The 18,885-nt window shown below is 33.3% G+C and overlaps 1 protein-coding gene across 10 annotated transcripts in view; it reads left to right on the top strand.

Annotated features, from left to right (window-relative positions):
- SSBP2 (single stranded DNA binding protein 2) overlaps positions 1-18,885 on the top strand; it is a 298,735-nt gene that overhangs the window by 247,647 nt on the left and 32,203 nt on the right. For 6 of the 10 annotated variants that reach the window (XM_029215891.1, XM_029215885.1, XM_029215892.1 and 3 more), the window contains 4 exons: positions 4,397-4,463; positions 5,191-5,261; positions 12,249-12,340; positions 17,272-17,320. In XM_029215891.1, coding sequence (XP_029071724.1) covers positions 4,397-4,463; positions 5,191-5,261; positions 12,249-12,340; positions 17,272-17,320 — 279 coding nt within the window. The remainder of the gene's footprint in view (positions 1-4,396; positions 4,464-5,190; positions 5,262-12,248; positions 12,341-17,271; positions 17,321-18,885) is intronic. The other 4 variants (XM_029215894.1, XM_029215889.1, XM_029215893.1 and 1 more) reach the window with 1 other exon arrangement.

Genomic DNA, 18,885 nt, shown 5'->3' with positions numbered 1-18,885 from the left:
TGCTCTCTATAGGACACCCACTTCAGATCTAGGGACACATACAGAATGAAAGTGAGGGGATGGTAAAAGGTATTCCATACAAATGGAAATCAAAAGAAAGCTGGAGTAGCAATACTAATATCAGACAAAACAGACTTTGAAATAAAGACTATTATAAGAGACAAGGACACTACGTAATGATCAAGAGATCAATCCAAGAAGAAGATATAACAATTGTAAATATACATACACCAAAAATAGGAGCACCTCAATATATAAGGCAAACACTAACAGCCATAAAAGGAGAAATTGACAGTAACACAATAATAGTGGGGGACTTTAACACCCCACTTTCATCAATGGACAGATCATCCAGGCAGAAAATCAGTAAGGAAATCCAGGCTTTAAATGACACATTAGACCAGATGGACTTCATTGATATTTATGCATTCCATCTGAAAGCAGCAGAATATACATTTTTCTCAAGTGCACATGGAATATTCTCCAGGATAGATCACATGCTGGTCCATAAAGCAAGCCTTGGTACATTTAAGAAAACTGAACTCATATTAAGCATCTTTTCCAACCACAATGCTATGAGATTAGGAGTCAGCAGCAAGAAAAAAACTGTAAAAATTTGTAAAACTGTAAAAATTGGTAGGAATCCACCTGCCAATGCTGGGGACACAGGTTCGATCCCTGGCCCGGGAAGATCCCACATGCCACAGAGCAACTAAGACTGCGCACCACAACTACTGAGCCTGTGCTCTAGAGCCTGCGAGCCACAACTACTGAGCCCGCATGCCACAACTATGAAGCCCGCGCGCCTAGAGCCCATGTTCTGCAACAAGAGAAGCCACCACGATGAGAAGCCCATGCACTGCAACAAACAGTAGCCCCTGCTCATCACAACTAGAGAAAGCCCACGCACAGCAACAAAGACCCAACACAGCCAAAAATAAATAAAATTAATTGAAAAAAAAAATCAGAACAGAAATAGAGACAAAGAAAACAATAGAAAAGATCAATGAAACTAAAAGCTGGTTCTTTGAAAAGATAAAATTGATATACCTTTAGCCAGACTCATCAAGAAAAAGGAGAGGGCTCAAGTTATTAAAATAAGAAGTGAAAAAGGAGAAGTTACCACAGACACCACAAAAATACAAAGGATCATAAGAGACTGCTGCAAGCAACTATATGCCACTAAAATGCCTAGAAGATTTGGACAAATTCTTAGAAAGGTACAATCTCCCAAAACTGAACCAGGAAGAAACAGAAAATATGAACAGACCAATCACAAGCACTGAAATTGAAACTGTGATTTAAAAATTCCCAACAAACAAAAGTCCAGGACCAGAAGCCTTCACAGGCAAATCCTATCAAACATTTAGAGAAGAGTTAATACTTATCCTTCTGAAACCATTGCAAAAAGTTGCAGAGGAATGAACACTTCCAAACTCACTCAGTGAGGCCACCATCACCCTGATACTAAAACCAGACTAAGATACCACAAAAAAAGAAAATGACAGGCCAATATCACTGATGACCATAGGTGCAAAAAATCCTCAGCAGAATACTAGCAAGCTGAATCCAACAATACATGAAAAAGATCATACACCATGATCAAATGGGATTTATCCCAGGAATGCAAGGATTTTTCAATATCTGCAGATCTATCAGTGTGATAACCACATCAACAAATTGAAGAATAAAAACCATATGATCGGACTTCCCTGGTGGCGCAGTGGTTAAGAATCTGCCTGCCAATGCAGGGGACATGGGTTCAAGCCCTGGTCCAGGAAGATCCCACATGCCGCAGAGCAGCTAAGCCCATGCACCACAACTACTGAGCCTGCGCTGTAGAGCCCACAGGCCACAACTACTGAGCCCATGTGCCACAACTACTGAAGCCCACGCGCCTAGAGCCCATGCTCTGCAACAAGAGAAGACACCGCAATGAGAAGCCTGCGCACTGCAACAAAGAGTAGCCCCCACTCGCCATAACTAGAGAAAAGCCCATGTGCAGCAGTGAAGACCCAATGCAGCCAAAAATAATTAATTAAAACAAGAAACATGATCATCTTAATTGATGCAGAAAAAGCTTTTGACAAAATTCAACACCGTTTATGATAAAAAAAAACTCTCCAGAAAGTGGACATAGAGAAAATATACCACAACATAGTAAAGGCCATATATGACAAACCCACAGCTAACATCATACTCAATAATGAAAAGCTGAAAGCATTTCCTCAAAGATCAGGAGCAAGACAAGGATGTCCACTCTCGACACTTTTATTCAACATAGTTTTGGAAGTCCTAGCCACTGAAATCAGAGAAGAAGAATAAAGAAAAGGAATCCAAGTTAGAAAAGAAGTAAAACTGTCACTGTTTGCAGATGACATGATAGTATACATAGAAAATCCTAAAGATGCTACCAGAAAACTACTAGAGCTCATCAATGAATTCACTAAAGTTGCAGGATATAAAATTAATACACAGAAATCTGTTGCATTTGTATACACTAAAAACAAAAGATCATAAAGAGAAATTAAGGAAATAATCCCATTTACCATCAAATCAAAAAGAATAAAATACCTAGGAATAAACCTACGTAAGGAGGTAAAACACAAACAGATGGAAAGGTATATATGCCACGTTCTTGGATTGGAAGAATCAATGTTGTCAAAATGACTGCACTACCCAAGGCAACCTACTGATTCGGTGCAATTCCTATCAAATTACCATTGGCATTTTTGCAGATTTAGAACAAAAAATCTTAAAATTTGTACAGAAACCCAAAAGACCCTGAATAGCCAAAGCAACCTTGAGAAAGAAAAGTAGAGGTGGAGGAATCAGGTTCCCTGACTTCAGACTATACTACAAAGCTACAGTAATCAAGACAGTATGGTACTGACACAAAGACAGAAAAATAGATCAGTGGAACAGGATAGAAAACACAGTCTCTTCAATAAGAGGTGCTGGGAAAACTGGACAGCTACATGTAAAATAATGAAATTAGAACATTCTCTAACACCATGCACGAAAATAAACTCAAAATGGATTAAAGACCTAGATGTAAGATGGGATACTATAAAACTCTTAAAGGAAAACATAAGCAGAACACTCTTTGACATAAATTGCAGCAAAATCTTTTTGCATCCACCTCCTAGAGTAATGAAAATAAAAACAAAAAGAAACAAATGGGACCTAGTTAAACTTAAAAGCTTTTGCACAGCAAAGGACACCATAAACAAAACGAAAAGACAACCCCCAGAAAGGGAGAAAATATTTGCAAATGATGTGACCAGCAAGGGATTAATCTCCAAAATATAGAAACAGCTCATGCAGCTCAGTATCAAAACAAACAAACAACCAATCAAAAAATGGACAAATCTAAATAGATATTTCTCCAAAGAAGACATACAGATGGCCAAGAGGCATATGAAAAGGTGCTAAACATTGCTAATTATTAGAGAAATGCAAATCAAAACTACACCTCACATCAGTCAGAATGGCCATCATCAAAAAGTCTACAAACATAAATGCTGGAGAGGGTGTGGAGAAAAGGGAACCCTCCTACACTATTGGTGGGAATGTAAATTGGTACAGCCACTATGGAGAACACTGTGGAGGTTCCTCAAAAAACTAAAAATAGAGCTACCATATGATCCTGCAATCCCACTCCTGAGCATATATCCGGAGAAAACCATACTTAGAAAAGATATATGCACCCCAGTGTTCATTGTAGCACTATTTACAGTAGCCAAGACATGGAAGCAACCTAAACATCCATCAACAGATGAATGGATAAAGAAAATGTGGTACATATATACAGTGGACTCTTACTCAGCCATAAAAAAGAATGAAATAATGCCATTTGCAACAACATGGATAGACCTAGAGATTCTCATTCTAAGTGAAGTAGGTCAGAGAAAGACAAATATCATATGATATTACTTATATGTGGTATCTTAAAAAATGATACAAATTAACTTATTTACAAACAGGAACAGACTCACAGACTTAGAAAACAAACTTATGGTTACCAAAGGGGAAAGCTGTGGGGGAGGGATAAATTAGTAGGTTGGGGTTAACATATACACACTACTATATATAAAATGATAATCAGCAAGGACCTACTGTATAGCACAGGGAACTCTACTCAATATTCTGTAACCACCTATATGGGAAAAGAATTTGAAAAAGAATAGATACATGTATACTTATAGCTAAATCACTTTGCTGCACACCTGAAACTAACACAACATTGTAAATCAAATACATTCCAATAGAAAAAAAAATACATGTTGAAAAAAAAATCTTATGAAATACTCAGATGCACTCTGTAATTGTTACAGCACTTATTTTATAAATAGTTACAATATTCCTTTTTATTTTGTTTTACTAAATATGCTAGGCTCTTGGAGGTGTCCCAGGAAGTCAGCCATTACTTCCCAGTGGAATGGACCCAACTCGACAACAAGGTGACTACTTTAAAGTAAAAGTGAAATTGATGTGCAAAATCTCAAAGGAAATCCTGTATTTTTTAAGGAAGGTTTTATTTGTACAGATATTCCATAATTATATCAGTTGCATTTTTACAGGTAATGTGGCCAAGTAATTATCTTTTTAGCTAACTCTTAATTATGTGTGATAGTGAGGGCAGTGATAACATAAGGAACAGAATAATTAAATATCCAGAATCTGTATTTTAACTAGTAACTTCTAAAACCTCTTGCATAACTTCAAACAAGTGAGACTCAAAGTGATTGTATCACTTGTGATTTTCTCTGCCTTTTTCAGATAGAGAGGTTAGTCCACCAGAAAGATAAGCAGGAGGAAAGGGGATGCTATGCAATAAGTAACTTACTTGGTAGTTTAACAAACCCAATAATCAGAGCTGTTTAGGTACCACAAATATGTATGGCTCTATTATACTATTCCAAGAGAAAAAAAAAGGAGCAAATGGTGTGAGAGATGTAATTCAACACAGAATAGGAAGAACATTTCAATTTCAAGACATTAATGGAGAGTGTGGGTAAGTAGTGATAAGAGGTAGAAAACTGGCCATGGAAGCCAAGATGAGGTGATGTCAATAACTCAGTCCTTAGTAAATAAGATGTGACACCAGGCAGAGAGGAGGCTATAGCCTCCGGTTTAGCACTCATGCTCATTACATTGCTAATATCTTCATACTGTTTTTCTTTTTAGGACATCCAAATATGGGTGGGCCAATGCAGAGAATGACGCCTCCAAGAGGAATGGTGCCCTTAGGACCACAGGTAAATAAATAATCAGTGCAGGAAGCTAGAGGCTGAGTTTTTTGCCTTCATCTTATACAAACAAACTGTATTATTTGCTGGCTTCTAGTGTATACATTAAAGGCTTAATGACATGGTTGTTAGGCTCTTGAGGACATATCTATGACATGTCCAAATTGATGTAACAACAAACCATATTTTAACAGGTGCTACACATATGCCTTTGGTACATTGGAGAAAACACATTGTGTAGAAATACATTATAGTAATTATTATTAAAAATGATAACTATTACCCTTTTGTTAGTTCTATTGAGGAAATATGAAAAATTATAGTAATTATTATAAAAGATAGATAAGTTAAATAAAACCTAGTTGACTGAATTAAATAGAATAAGCAGCATAAAATATATTTCTAAATCTTTTAAAGAATGCCATTGACTATTATATACTACCATATTTCTTTACAGAATATGAAATCAATAGAGAACCTTTTAGAAATAAACACTGAAATGGGTCTTACTGAACACGCATAATACTATCAGTATACATTAGATGTTAACCTACTTCTGTATCAAAATTTCCCAGAAGTATACACCAAGATTGAACCTATTCAGCTATTGATGACATTTTTAAGTATGCTGCTCCAGGATATCACTTATTTTAGCTAAAATATCCCTGTCTCTCTTGGGAAAACTGCATGGGGTAGAAACTAATGTTGTAATGTTATATTTCAAAGAAACTAATCCAGAATTCCGAATTTTAAATTTCTTCCTCAAAGGTCAGAGGTTAGTGTATCATAACATTGGTTAAAAGAATGAATTGATTTACTTTCTTTATTCTTTCCAAGAACAGACATTATAAGTGATAGTTTTAGGAGCTTGTTTCATGTATCTGCTTTAAAAATGTTAAGTATTTTGTTGTGTACCCAAAGGAGTCAGAGAATTAAGAATCTAACACCCATTGGTCTTAAGCTTTTTTCAGCTTAAGACCAATGTAGTGAAGAGGGATAGTAGTTATCTATTGGAATAATTGAATTCCTAGAAGAAATATATATAATTTGATTCTCAGGTAAATGTGACTTAGACCAAGGAGTTACTGCCAACATGTAATAATATACAGTTGACCTTTGAATAACATGGGAGTTAGGGGTACCAAACCACTGCGCAGTCGAAAATCCAGGTATAACTTTTGACTCCCTAAAACTTAACTAATAGCCTACTGTTAACTGGAAGCCTTACCGATAACATACGTAGTCAATTAACACGTTTTATATATTGTTTGTATTATATACTGTATTCTTACAATAAGGTAAGCTAGAGAAAAGAAAATGTTATTACAGAATTCATAAGAAAATACATTTACAGTACTGCACTATATTTTTCGATACCATAAGTTTATATCATCTGTTTGTAAGATGAATCATCTGTCAGCATCTTCATCAATGTTGTCTTAAATGATACAAAACACTGTAGATATTACATATATTTCTAACACAGGACATCAAAAATGAAAAGATCATGTGAAAAAAATTCCTATTTATTTACAGGTATAACAATTCATGCATTGATAACAAAGAAGCAGCAATATGATAGCTTTATGGTAAACTAGCGTAATAATCAATGTTTGCTTCATCATAGCCTATCCTATACACTAATGAATGAATCATTATAACATTTTTAAGGCATACAGTATTACAGTCATATTCACAATACAGTATGGTAAACATTGTTACATTTTTTTAAACCACTTACATGTGATGATAGGCTGATACATAGTTTCTCCTGTTGGGGTTGGTGGCAGGGGGAAGAGGGAGAGAGAGAGGCACATACTGTATAGTAATGTAGTTCTTTGAAAGCAAAATTATAAAACAGTAAGAAAACACATTATTAATTTTATATTACATACCACTCCCCTTATGCTTATATAAGGATAGACTTATGTCTACATGTATTTTATGCGTTCATGACATACCTAACTTTTTCTTAATTTTTTAGATATTTCTAGGCTATGTGGTTCATCTGCAAGATTTTTCAAATTGTCACAAATCTACAAAAAATTTTCCAATAGTGTATTTATTGAAAAAAATCCACGTATAAGTGGACTGGAACAATTCAAACCCATGTTGTTCAAGGGTCAACTGTATATATAAACTGTATTGGGACATGAAGCACAAATTTTTCAGAGATACCATATTACATGATAAGAAAAAGTTTTATGTAAATATTTGTGGGATCTTCAAAGTCATAAAAAACCCATTTCTTTTATTTAGGCTCAGTTATTTTCTATGTATTTTCTTAAGATCTTATAAAACCCTAATTTAGATATTTAAATTATTTTTTCCTATTTCTACTCATGTTAAGGATGATGATTTTTATGACCAACCATCATTAATCTATTAATGGCAGTTAGAATTTATAAGATCTGTAGGATATTTCACTGAATGAATATACTTTTAGTCTTTAATGAGCTAAGCCAACCAGTTTAGCTATATACAACTTGAAGGATTTTTTTCCTCAAAAGTTTTTCATAACAGATGCATTTTAAATATACATCAAAAGTTGATGCCTGTAATTTATTCTTCATTCAGTTCTCTTACTTTTCAGCTAGCTGCTCTTTGAGTTTTTGTCATTCCAGACCAATATTTTCAATACTTTTAAAAATTAGAGTCTGATTCGAGTCAGTTTTGCAGTGTTTGAAAGATGAACCAATGCTCACCTAAGCTGTATGAATACTTAGATCTCATTTGAAAATGCAGAAGTAAAAAGCATATTGGTCTTTATATTTTATAAATATCTAGCCAAATATGTATCTGTTTTGTGTTATAAGTAAATTATGACAGAAAGTAAGAAAACATTTCTGGGGAGTAATTGCTTATTGAAGAGTTTAACTAAGTTTATCATATAAGTATGAATTCTTTTCATTTTCACACCCAAAGAGAGTAGTTTATTTCTTCCATTTGGATTAATATCATTGCTATCTATTCCTTTATAATTTGGAGGAAGTAAAGTGTTTTGGTATGAATTTACCTCAGAAACCAGAAATACCTACAACAACTTTTAAAATCACAGTATATAAGTATAAAAGGTTAAGTAAATTATTTATAAATATTATGTACTTAAATGAAAATAGGAATCATATTCATATGAATGGTATAATAGGTAAAAAGTGACATAAAATTATTTGAATTAAGGGATTCTTGTAAGGTATTTACTCATAACACCTGGTATATGTAACATATGGATTTGAACTGTGAGCTTTATAATAAAAGTTAGCTGTGTTTCTTAAAAGATAATAGAAAAACAACTCTCATGACAGATATTTAATCCTATGGATGCTACTCAAGAACAGAATGTGTCTGCTTTTTTTGTATCCGAATTATAGAAACAGTCTCTTGAATATTGTTTCTAGCTTTATGCAAAACAAAATACATACCTCCTTTGTATCATAGATATGAGATACATAGATATTATGTATCATAATATCATAGATATTATTTCCACAATTTTTTCAGCTTAGGACCAATGTGGTGAAGAGGGACAGTAGTTATCTATTGGAATAATTGAATTCCTAGAAGAAATATATATAATTTGATTCTCAGACAATGCTGATGTAGGCAAAGTGCACACCTAGAACATAGTAAATATGTGATTAAAACCTACTGCATGGATGAAGAAATAAAACTTTGCTCCAAATGCTGGCATATTTTTTCCACCCCTTAATCTATTTTAAATCTACGTTCAGTAGTAATACATGATTTTTAGATTGATATCAGTATCCTTTCAATAGAAAAGCAAAATTATCTGCTTAATCAAGAAAAATGTCTTCCCTAATGCCATATTTGAAGTAATTTTTCTACTTGGCTTTTATAATAAGGTATACTTAGCTTGTCTGTGTTCTTAGGCTCAGCAGGTACCATATGATTAACAGAAAAATTCAACAAGACTGTCCAACTAGTTCTAATTCCTCTAGAAATCTGAAGGATAAATGAGTTATATACAAGTAGGAACATATCATGATTTCCAAATCAAATACTTGGGGTGGAGAAATAGTGAGATGGAAATATATGATAGGCTCTCATGTAAAGAGAGAGTAAACTAATTCTGTATTTTCAAATCTAAGATGGGAAGTGGAATTTAGCTCAGTATGGGGAAGAACTTGCTAGAAATTAAACTGCCCAATCATGGAAAAACTCTTTATAAACTTTCCAAGCAGAGTATGAACAGCCCTTTTGTCAGGAGCGTTGCATTGGGAGAGAGATTAAACCAGATGGAATTGTATAGTTGCCATCAGCTTTAAAATTCAGTGATTCGAAATTAGCTCTTCACATTCTGCCTTTGTTACCAGTTAGAAAGCTAGTTGTTATTCTGTCTTATCTTCCTGTTCTCTATATGCTTCAGATTCTTCACAAAATGAAAATATTTTGTAAGTCTATCAAAATATGTGTTGGATAATTTCTTACTCATTTCCTATGACACTTGTGCACTGTCATACTTGAGCACTGGATGCACAAAGATGAGTAATACAGACTCTACCTTCAGGTACTTATTCTTTAGCAGGAGATTCAGATACATAAAGAAAAACTATTAGGCAGTAGGAAAAAAGTCAAGAAAAGAAATACGTGTACTCTGTCAGGGAGTCACTATGTCACAACCATGTTAGTGTTGAGGGCTCAAGGGAAAATGAGAAGACTCATTTAAGTCAGTCCCTTATTAACAGTGATAAGAGTTAACAGCTACAGTTTTTGAGCACCAGGTATCATGCTTTTAATGCACCAAGCACTTTAATATGCGTTTTGTATGATTTCATTTTTCCTCCAACAAGCTTATAAGAGAGATGATATTTTCACTTTACAGATAAGGAAATAAAGGTTGAGCAGATCATTGGGAGAATCATTGGCCCACAATCACACATATAGAAAGAGGAGCAGAGGAAATAGGGCAGGGGCAAGAGAGATTCAAACCAGTATCTTTCCATGTCCAGAGCTAGAAGGAAAACTAACATTTTCCTTGATAAAACACAGACCACCTAAGATCAAAAATGAGGAGCAACCTTTTGTGTGAAGAATTTCTATTATACTCTACCATTCAGATTTCGTTCCCAGTGACTAACTTTCTTCTCAGAGACTCCTTGGTAATACTGCTGCTGCCACCCCCATGCTTGTTCCAGAGATTAAAAGAAATAGCTCTCTCTTTAACCAGTGACTCAAGTGTGGATAGACACCATTCTCTTATCCCATAGCATACACAATTGAGATGTTTAAATAAGATTTCTTGAAAGTAAAAGTAAATAAAAAATGAGAAGAGCATGTAATTAGGTAATTTATTTACAAACTGTGGCTTACTCTCTGGAGTTAACAGACCTTCTCTCATTGAATATTTCCTTGTCATCTTAGCACCTACTACACAGAAGGCCATAGCAGATGAGTTATCATGAGTGTAAAAGCATACTGCATGTTTCTGAACCACAAGAAATTCAGCAGTCTGGAGGGTATAGTTGGGAGTAGGGGAAGAAGGTAAATATTATAGGAAATGGGGGCAAGAAATATAGGCTAGAGCTGATCTGTGAATAACACCATAGACCCATGCTGAAGTAGACTTTATTTGATAGGCATTGTGGGGCATCATGGCTTTTAAGTGACATAAATAGGACTGAGTTTAAGAAGCACAGTTCTGGAGGCAGTATGGAGAATAGATGGGGAAGGGGAGAGGCTAAGTCAGAGAGACCAACTAAGACAGTACAGTAGTCTCGGTAAATGACAGAGATGAGTGATACGAAGGAGGGCAGTATTTCAAGAGCTATTTTACAGGTAGAATCAATAGACTTTGGTAACTTGACTGGATATGGAAATTGAAATAAAAGAAAGAAATATCAAGCTCTCAGAGGTTCTTAGCCTGGACTGCTGCATAGAAGGTGACGCCACAGAACTGACTGAGGAAGGCAATATAAAGAACACAGCCGTGAGAAGATAAAATTGAGGTTACCTTTAGGTATGTTGAGTGTGAAATGGTATCCAGATAGAAACAGCTGATATGAAGTTCAACATATGAGTTATCTAAGAGCTTAGGAGAGACATCATGACAAAATAGATTTGAAATTCCTAACATATAAATAATTGTTGAACTAATGGTAGCAGGTAAGAGTACCCATAAATGTGTATTTATTTAAAAGAATGCTGTGGCTAGAACTCAGGGAAAAGCAACATTTTTAAGAGCTAGCAAAACAAAAGGAGCCAGCAAAGGAGATTGAAGAAGAGTGATCAGAAATGTTGGAGGAACAGGTGGTGTCAGAAAACCGAGCATGAAAGTAGTTGATGATGTCAAAATATATTAATATGATAATGTTAAAAGTAGTCTTTTGGCCCTTGTGGAAACTAAACTAAGCTAAGCTGATATGCATGTTAAAACATTAAAATGTTTTTATCCTTTGAATGCACATAATAGATATTGACAGAAGCCTGTTGAGTCATATAATTCACGCATACATATTTGAAGTATACTTTAGTGTTCATATATTTTTGTGTATCTGTATATTTGTACATTTCTCTCTTGGATATATTATTTTGTGAACAGAAATTTGTATTCCACTTTCTTATGCTGGATTCACCTATTTGTTTTCAGACTTTATGTAATTTTTCTGAGTCAGACAATTTCAAACATGTTGACTAAGTCCTTTCTTTAAAAACAGAGTTTGGGATTTATGAAATGTTTTGTTTGAAAAAGTTCACTGTTGTACAGATATCAGGAAATTAATAAAGATATGTTGAATATTACAATTGCAACTATACCTTAATCACTTAACATGCTCCAATGATTGTACGTATTCATGTAGTTTTTAAAAGGCACAAACCAAAGTAATTGTTAAAATAGAAGCAAAAGTACAAGAGTGGATCCTTCTGAGAATGAATTGCACAGGCCTTATCCCATCAGGAGTTATGTAGGGAAATCATTAACCTGCTCTCCTTTCTTTCCCCCCTCCTCTTTGGTTTTGTTTTTTTGTTTTGTGGTAGTCTGACCCTTGGTTATCATTACAGAACTATGGAGGTGCAATGAGACCCCCACTGAATGCTTTAGGTGGCCCTGGAATGCCTGGAATGAACATGTAAGCAAAATGCTATATTATCCTGTAAAGTGTTCTCTTTTCTGTCTTCTAAAGTCACACCAATTTGTAACACAATTTAAGCTCAATTTCTGTGTAGTATAAAATGAAACTGTAGTATAAATGGACTGAACATGAGCTGTAGCATTTGCTTCATTTTCACAACATATTCTCCATGTTTTTCTTCCTTCCCTTGCAACCCTTAATTTTTTTCCATTTTCAAATGCCACAAATGCCAACTTTTAGCCTGATTTTCATGTTTATCATAAAAATGAGTCTTTTATAAATAAGCACATAATATTTATGTAGTCCATACAAAAGTATGAAGAGATGATGACACCAGGACCATGACTTGACTTTACAGAAGTAGATGATGGAATATCGTTCATTTTAACACATATAGCGTGATTCCTATGAGTTTTAAATTCTTATAAATATATATATATATATGTCTTTACTTTTGCTTTGTTGGGACCATTGTTAACCCAGGAAGAAGTCTCTCTGGTAGTTTCTTCTTTATTAAAGAACTTTCCATAGTATACTTTCTTTTGAAAATTCAAAATATACTTAGGGAGTAAACTAACAGTTTTTTTTTGTTTTTTGTACTGAAAGGGCCTTTCAAGCCCAAAGAGAGTAGTTGCTTCTATCAGCCAATATAATGCAATTTGTTAAGGAATTTTTATTTATTTTTCATTATCTTACTAGCCCTCAAAGTTCCATATACACCCAGAACTTGTGAATGACTTTCATTAATTGATTAGAGGATCCAATTCCATGATGTAGCCTAAAGAAAATTTATCAGAAATAATGAAAGAGCTCTATATAGGGTTCTGGGTAGTCTCCTCTAATATATTTCCCATTAGTCCATGTTTTGGTTACCTACCTACCAAATTAAACAACTCTGCCATCATTTAATAGCATTGAATATATACTGAGGTGAGCTCTTTTGATGTACATAGCGATTTGTTTAAGTTTCTGGAACCATTTTCATGGAAAGCAGTTTTGCCTAAAATAGAAAATAGGTTAATAGGTGGATACCAGCCAGGCTCAAAACTAACAGAACAAGGGGAAAAAGTAGGTCAAATTTTCCTATCATGTCTTCTTACTTTTAAAGTAAAAATGGATAGACATGAAATCTGACTTTTCTTAAATTCCTCAAAGGTTTAGGCTTATTAATGGTTTCTACAAAAAGGAGTGATATCTTGTGCTTATATCAAAAGCTGAAACTCTTAACAATAGGATTTAGATACATATAAAATTTACCTACCTAAGATTCTGACTTTAAAATAGAATGCCTTTTAAAGAATAATTTTGAATACTATGTATAGAGGTAAGGAGTATACATTTTGAATGCTATGATCAACTCAAAATTCTCTTTAAATGTTAAGAATGTATCTAATATCATTTTGTAGTGATGTGGTTGACTTTAGATCAACGCAGTTTTGCTAGTATAGAGGAAAGTTATTCTCATATGACTATTAAGAGACTCAAATAGCTGCTTAAAATTGTCTCATTCCTTTCTCACATACATTTAAACAGATACATAAGGGTACATTTAATTCCCTAGACTATGGAGACTAAAAGTATGGCTGAAAATTTCAAATGATTATTTTTGTTCATATTTGGGTTTCTCATTTAAATATACCCAGATATTTTAAAATATTTTTATTACATAATATTTTACTATTTATATAATATCTGTTTTTTAAAGAGCCTTTAAGCTTTACAGACTCAAATTTCCATTATTTGTTACTGCTGACTGTTATTTGGAGTCTTATACCATTTTCAGTTTTCTATAAAATTAGGATTCAAGGACAATGAAGTCACAAATATTTCCCTCTAACAGGGAAAGTTGTGAAGTATGGAAGGTCCAACCAGAGAGACTCATTCTCTTATTGATATTGGCCCCAAGAAAGCAAAAGTGAATTTAATAATAAAACACATTATTGTCTCCATTGTACTCAATAAATTTTATTGAAATTCACTTCATAATTTATTATTGTTAAAACAAACTAAATCTTACTGTATTATGGCAAGTAAGTATTTCTAACTGGAATTATGGCTCCCTTCATGTCACTGTTTTACATGTTGGCTAACTTAAAAATTAAAGGAAAAGGCATTAGAATAGTGTTACCTTAGGCTATGTTTTTAAGAGTCTAAGATATTTGTGTGTTGGGATCAGGAGGGATCTACTGGAGGATCATATCTGGATGAGGTTTCTTTAGCTCGTCACTTTTTGTTATTTGACACCAAAGTATAATGACAGTAAAGAATACCAAACCCCGGTCATTAAATTAACTAAATACCATAGTCTGTAACTGCAGCTTTCTCTCTTATATTGACACCAAACCATTGGGAACAAAATTCTGATAATTTTGTTGTTAAAAAAATATTGGTGACCTCTAAAGAAAATAGTTATTCTGATATGATTTTTACATTTCCATGCTCCAAACTCAGGATAAATCATATGTGGTGTCACCTAAAATTAAAATAAGAGTATACTTTTAATGTTTATATAACTAGTATTATATATTTAGAAAAAAATTTAATATCAATTTCAGTAGTTTAAAGTAGAATTTACAAACAACAGCCACAATGTAAATGTTTTCAAATGCATTACAGATTATTTTTTAAAGAAAATTATATTTCTAAATAAACATTTTTACAAATTCCAAAAGAGTGTAGGATTCAGTATTAAAATATTTCTAATTCAACTTTGTATACCTTGCTATTTTATAGAAACTAAGAGGACAAATAATTTCAAAGGATCTAGACTTTCTTGTTCTAAACCACATCCTATAGAATTATAAAGTTTGTATGGTTATTATCTCGAAATGACTGAATTACAGAAAAAAAGAGAATTTTTCTCTTTGGTAGTCATGGTTGCCTTGATTTAATCATATCCATACACCCCTACCAAAAATTAAAGACTTTTAAATTTCATTTTTCTCTTTATTTTTAAATGAGGCTAACCTGATTCTACTTCAAACTATACTTATGTAGAAATGTACATTCAAAATAATGCCTGTGTTATAGTTTGTAGATTACTCTCTTGATAATACTGATGGCCCTCAAAAGGAGTAGGAATTACCGCACTTAAGAAGTTGTTCTAATAGAACTACTCACTACTATAACCCCCACTTTATTTAGCGGTATTTGCAAAACTGAAAATGTTTTCAAACACAATGGTAATGGTGGGGGAAATTTAGCTTATTCAAATGAGTTAACATTTAACCCATTACATTAAAATGTAACTTAATATGAAATACATGGTGAGCTGAGATTAGATTAGTATTTGTCAAACAATTGAACTGCATAAAAGGTATTTTATGGTTCTTAGAATAAATTTAACATTTAACTTCAACTTATTTAATTTGTATTTACTTAAGTAAAATGTTTAATTATTTTAACATTTAGTTTAGCACATTAATTTAACATTAAACAAATTTTTAACTAACAAAATTATTTTATATTTAATATCTCTTATTCATACAGTCCTTGTTTAAACATAATATTTCAAAATATGAGATTGTCTGCATGTTGTTGCATACAAATTATTCCCATGATTTGGATATATAGTATATTTTTATGTTGTTCTAAGATAAATATTTTCCAGTTTCTTTACTGTGTTTTATTTAACGTCAAACAAGTCAAGTGTTTTACTTGATCAGCGTATATCCTATGCTTTACCTCAGTTTCTGTCCATTAAGACACTGAATCCTCTATGTAAAATCACCTTTCCAAAGTGTTCCAGTAACTAATTGTAAAGTCCTCATCATTATCCTAGAGAGGAACTATTTCCAGAGACAATACACGTGCCCCTCACCTTCTCCCTATGCATGATACTTTGACCAAGTCCGTTCTGGTCAAAAGTGGACTTGCACTTGGGCATCCTAATAGAGCCTAAGGACACAATTTTTCATGCCCTTCCCTGCTGTTTACATTCCTGGGGAACCCCAAAATAATACCCAGAACAGTTCTAAACATTCCAAGCAAACATGGGTAATATAGCTAACTTGGACAGCCTCTATCTAGCATTTAGAACTTTAGGTTTAAGGTCCCTAGAATAAGAATCAGGGGACTTTTTTTAAATTAAAAAATGTCACAGTGTTTTCATTGAGATTAGAGGGAAAAGGGGAATTTTGAGTGACTCTAATTAGAGAAGACCTGCTGACAGTAGTCTACTTTTTATCAGGCAGTATATATTCAGGTACACTTAATACTAAAAAGCAAATGGACAAGAGATGTTTTTAATTTAATTAGGCATTAATTTTGTTTTAAAAGCTTTATGTCCTTTTAAGCTATAGAATAGGGAACATTCTCCCTCGCCCTAACATGAAGTAATATATTGACATACATTAGCATAGATTACCTCCTATTTTTCCCCAAGATTTACCCTGGCCACTATCTTGAACTACAATTATGAAAACAAGAAATGTGTTTCCCTTGTTTAATAGTAACCAAATCATCACTAGCACCGAAAGATAGATTGATATATAGATGTATAAAGTAACATGATATTCTATGCAATTTTTTGAAGAGGAGGCAAATTTAGATACCTACTATGTACAGCTATTCATTTGTAGCTTAAGAGCAATCATTTTATGTATAATGATATTTCACAAATAATTTCATTTTCATTTTGAATGATACATGCAGCACTTATTATTGTCACAATTATCTTTTATATTTATCTCATAATTAGTGATGAAGCTGTTTAAAACAGCTGTAAAACAGTGAAAGCTGTTTGGGGGAATGATAAAATTTTTGGATTTTAGAAATAAAAAAGCTGTGAAAATATAAAGAGTAATTTCAGTGCTGGACTAGAACTGCATGGTAACTGAATTATAAATGTTTGTATTTTATGATGTTATTGCTTACTGTGAAACATTCAGAGCATCAGTTAAAATTTCATTTGCCATTTTGTCTTACAGGGGTCCTGGTGGTGGTAGACCTTGGCCAAACCCAACAAATGCCAACTCAGTGAGTATATGTATTTTTTTCATTTTCTTTGCACTTTGTAGCATTTAACAACAAAAATCTGTTGCTTTTGAAAGCCCTGCAATTGGTTATATTAACCTTTTTTTTTAAGAAATCATTCAAAAAATAAATTTTTATATGTTTTTAGAAAAATATGTATAACTTTTGAAATTATGTGATTTTTTTCACTTCAAGGTCTAATGTAAACATGCATTCTATGTAGATTACCAGGCCCTCAAAAATAGAGGAGTAGTGTGATTTAAGGATACTCTACGGTAGCCTACATTTATCGTAAAATTTATCATATGATGAATTCACCTTCTAAAATAACTATAATAATTACTAAGTTGCCAAATAAAATCAATCTCAGTTATTATTATTATATTTGCTGTTCTGGTTATACCTATTTGCTCTCTCGCTGCCCCAAGAAGGAAGTACACATTTACCTCGTGCCTGTGGGCTAAACTGCCATCCTTACACTTGTATCTATGTATCTGACATCATGGGAATTTTCCTTACAAGTTTTGTGGCCATGACTTGACTGCGTAAATATTTTTGTCTCTTATTAATGTCACAAATATAGGCACAGGTTAAAAATTAAGCTTTCAATCTTAAAATTAATATCGATATGATTTTAAATTTAATGATCCTGGAGATTTTTTTCTTGACTTTTGAAACCTTGAGTTCTTCAATCTGTGAGAGAGCTCTGCTCTGTACATTTGTGTAGTATGTGCACTGCACAAAGATGCCTGAGTCTAGGGAGTCAAAAGGAGGCTGAAATATAGCTGTTTTCCACTTGTGAAGTCTATGGATTCTGCCCAGAAGGGATGCCTTTTGCTAATATGCAGAGGTACCTTCACTGACTAGCAGTGGCCTTAATGCTAAATAAACATGAAACTGATTCAATGTTTAATGTTAATTTAAACTTAAAGAAAATTTAAAGTGAGGTGTGGGTGGTATGGAAAGAATCATCCTAAATCCATTGCTATTCTAAAGCAGAAATCACTTTCTTCTCAATTAAGTTAACTGTCATATTTTTAGAGAAAACATTTACTTTATATTATCTGCCTATCTCTTAATTTCAATAGCTATCACAGTTGCTAATTAAATAATATTGTTTGGGGTGGAGAGAGTGATGTTGCTGCTTCGGTTTGGGTCTTCAGTTCCCTATTTAAGTTCAACAAATCTTCTAAGATACCATTTTACCTGATTATGTTGTAATATGACTATCTTTTCTCCTCCAAATTTCTTTTAGTCTGCTTATATGCTTTTGACTAGTTCACATTTCTATTTGCCTCTTGTTATATATGCCTTTCAAATTTCAAGATTTCACTTTTAAAAGGCATCTAACTAGCAGCTCAAGATACTTTCTTTGAACTCCCCATTAAAATACCTATAAAGGTGCAGAAAAACATTTTTTTAATAACAGTGAAAACTCTGCAAATCTTCTTATTGTCAGAATCTGAAAAGAATTTCTGTTATCTACATGTCTGATGAAACTGGGTTAAAAAGCACAATCGACGACCCACCTTAGCTAGTAAGCCTTCCTGCCTAGAAGCAAGAGGACC

This window comes from Monodon monoceros, unplaced genomic scaffold (assembly GCF_005190385.1).
Source record: "Monodon monoceros isolate NGI ecotype Baffin Bay Population unplaced genomic scaffold, NGI_Narwhal_1 Super_Scaffold_12, whole genome shotgun sequence".
NCBI classification, from domain to species: domain Eukaryota; kingdom Metazoa; phylum Chordata; class Mammalia; order Artiodactyla; family Monodontidae; genus Monodon; species Monodon monoceros.
This window is presented reverse-complemented; position numbering and strand designations above follow the sequence as displayed.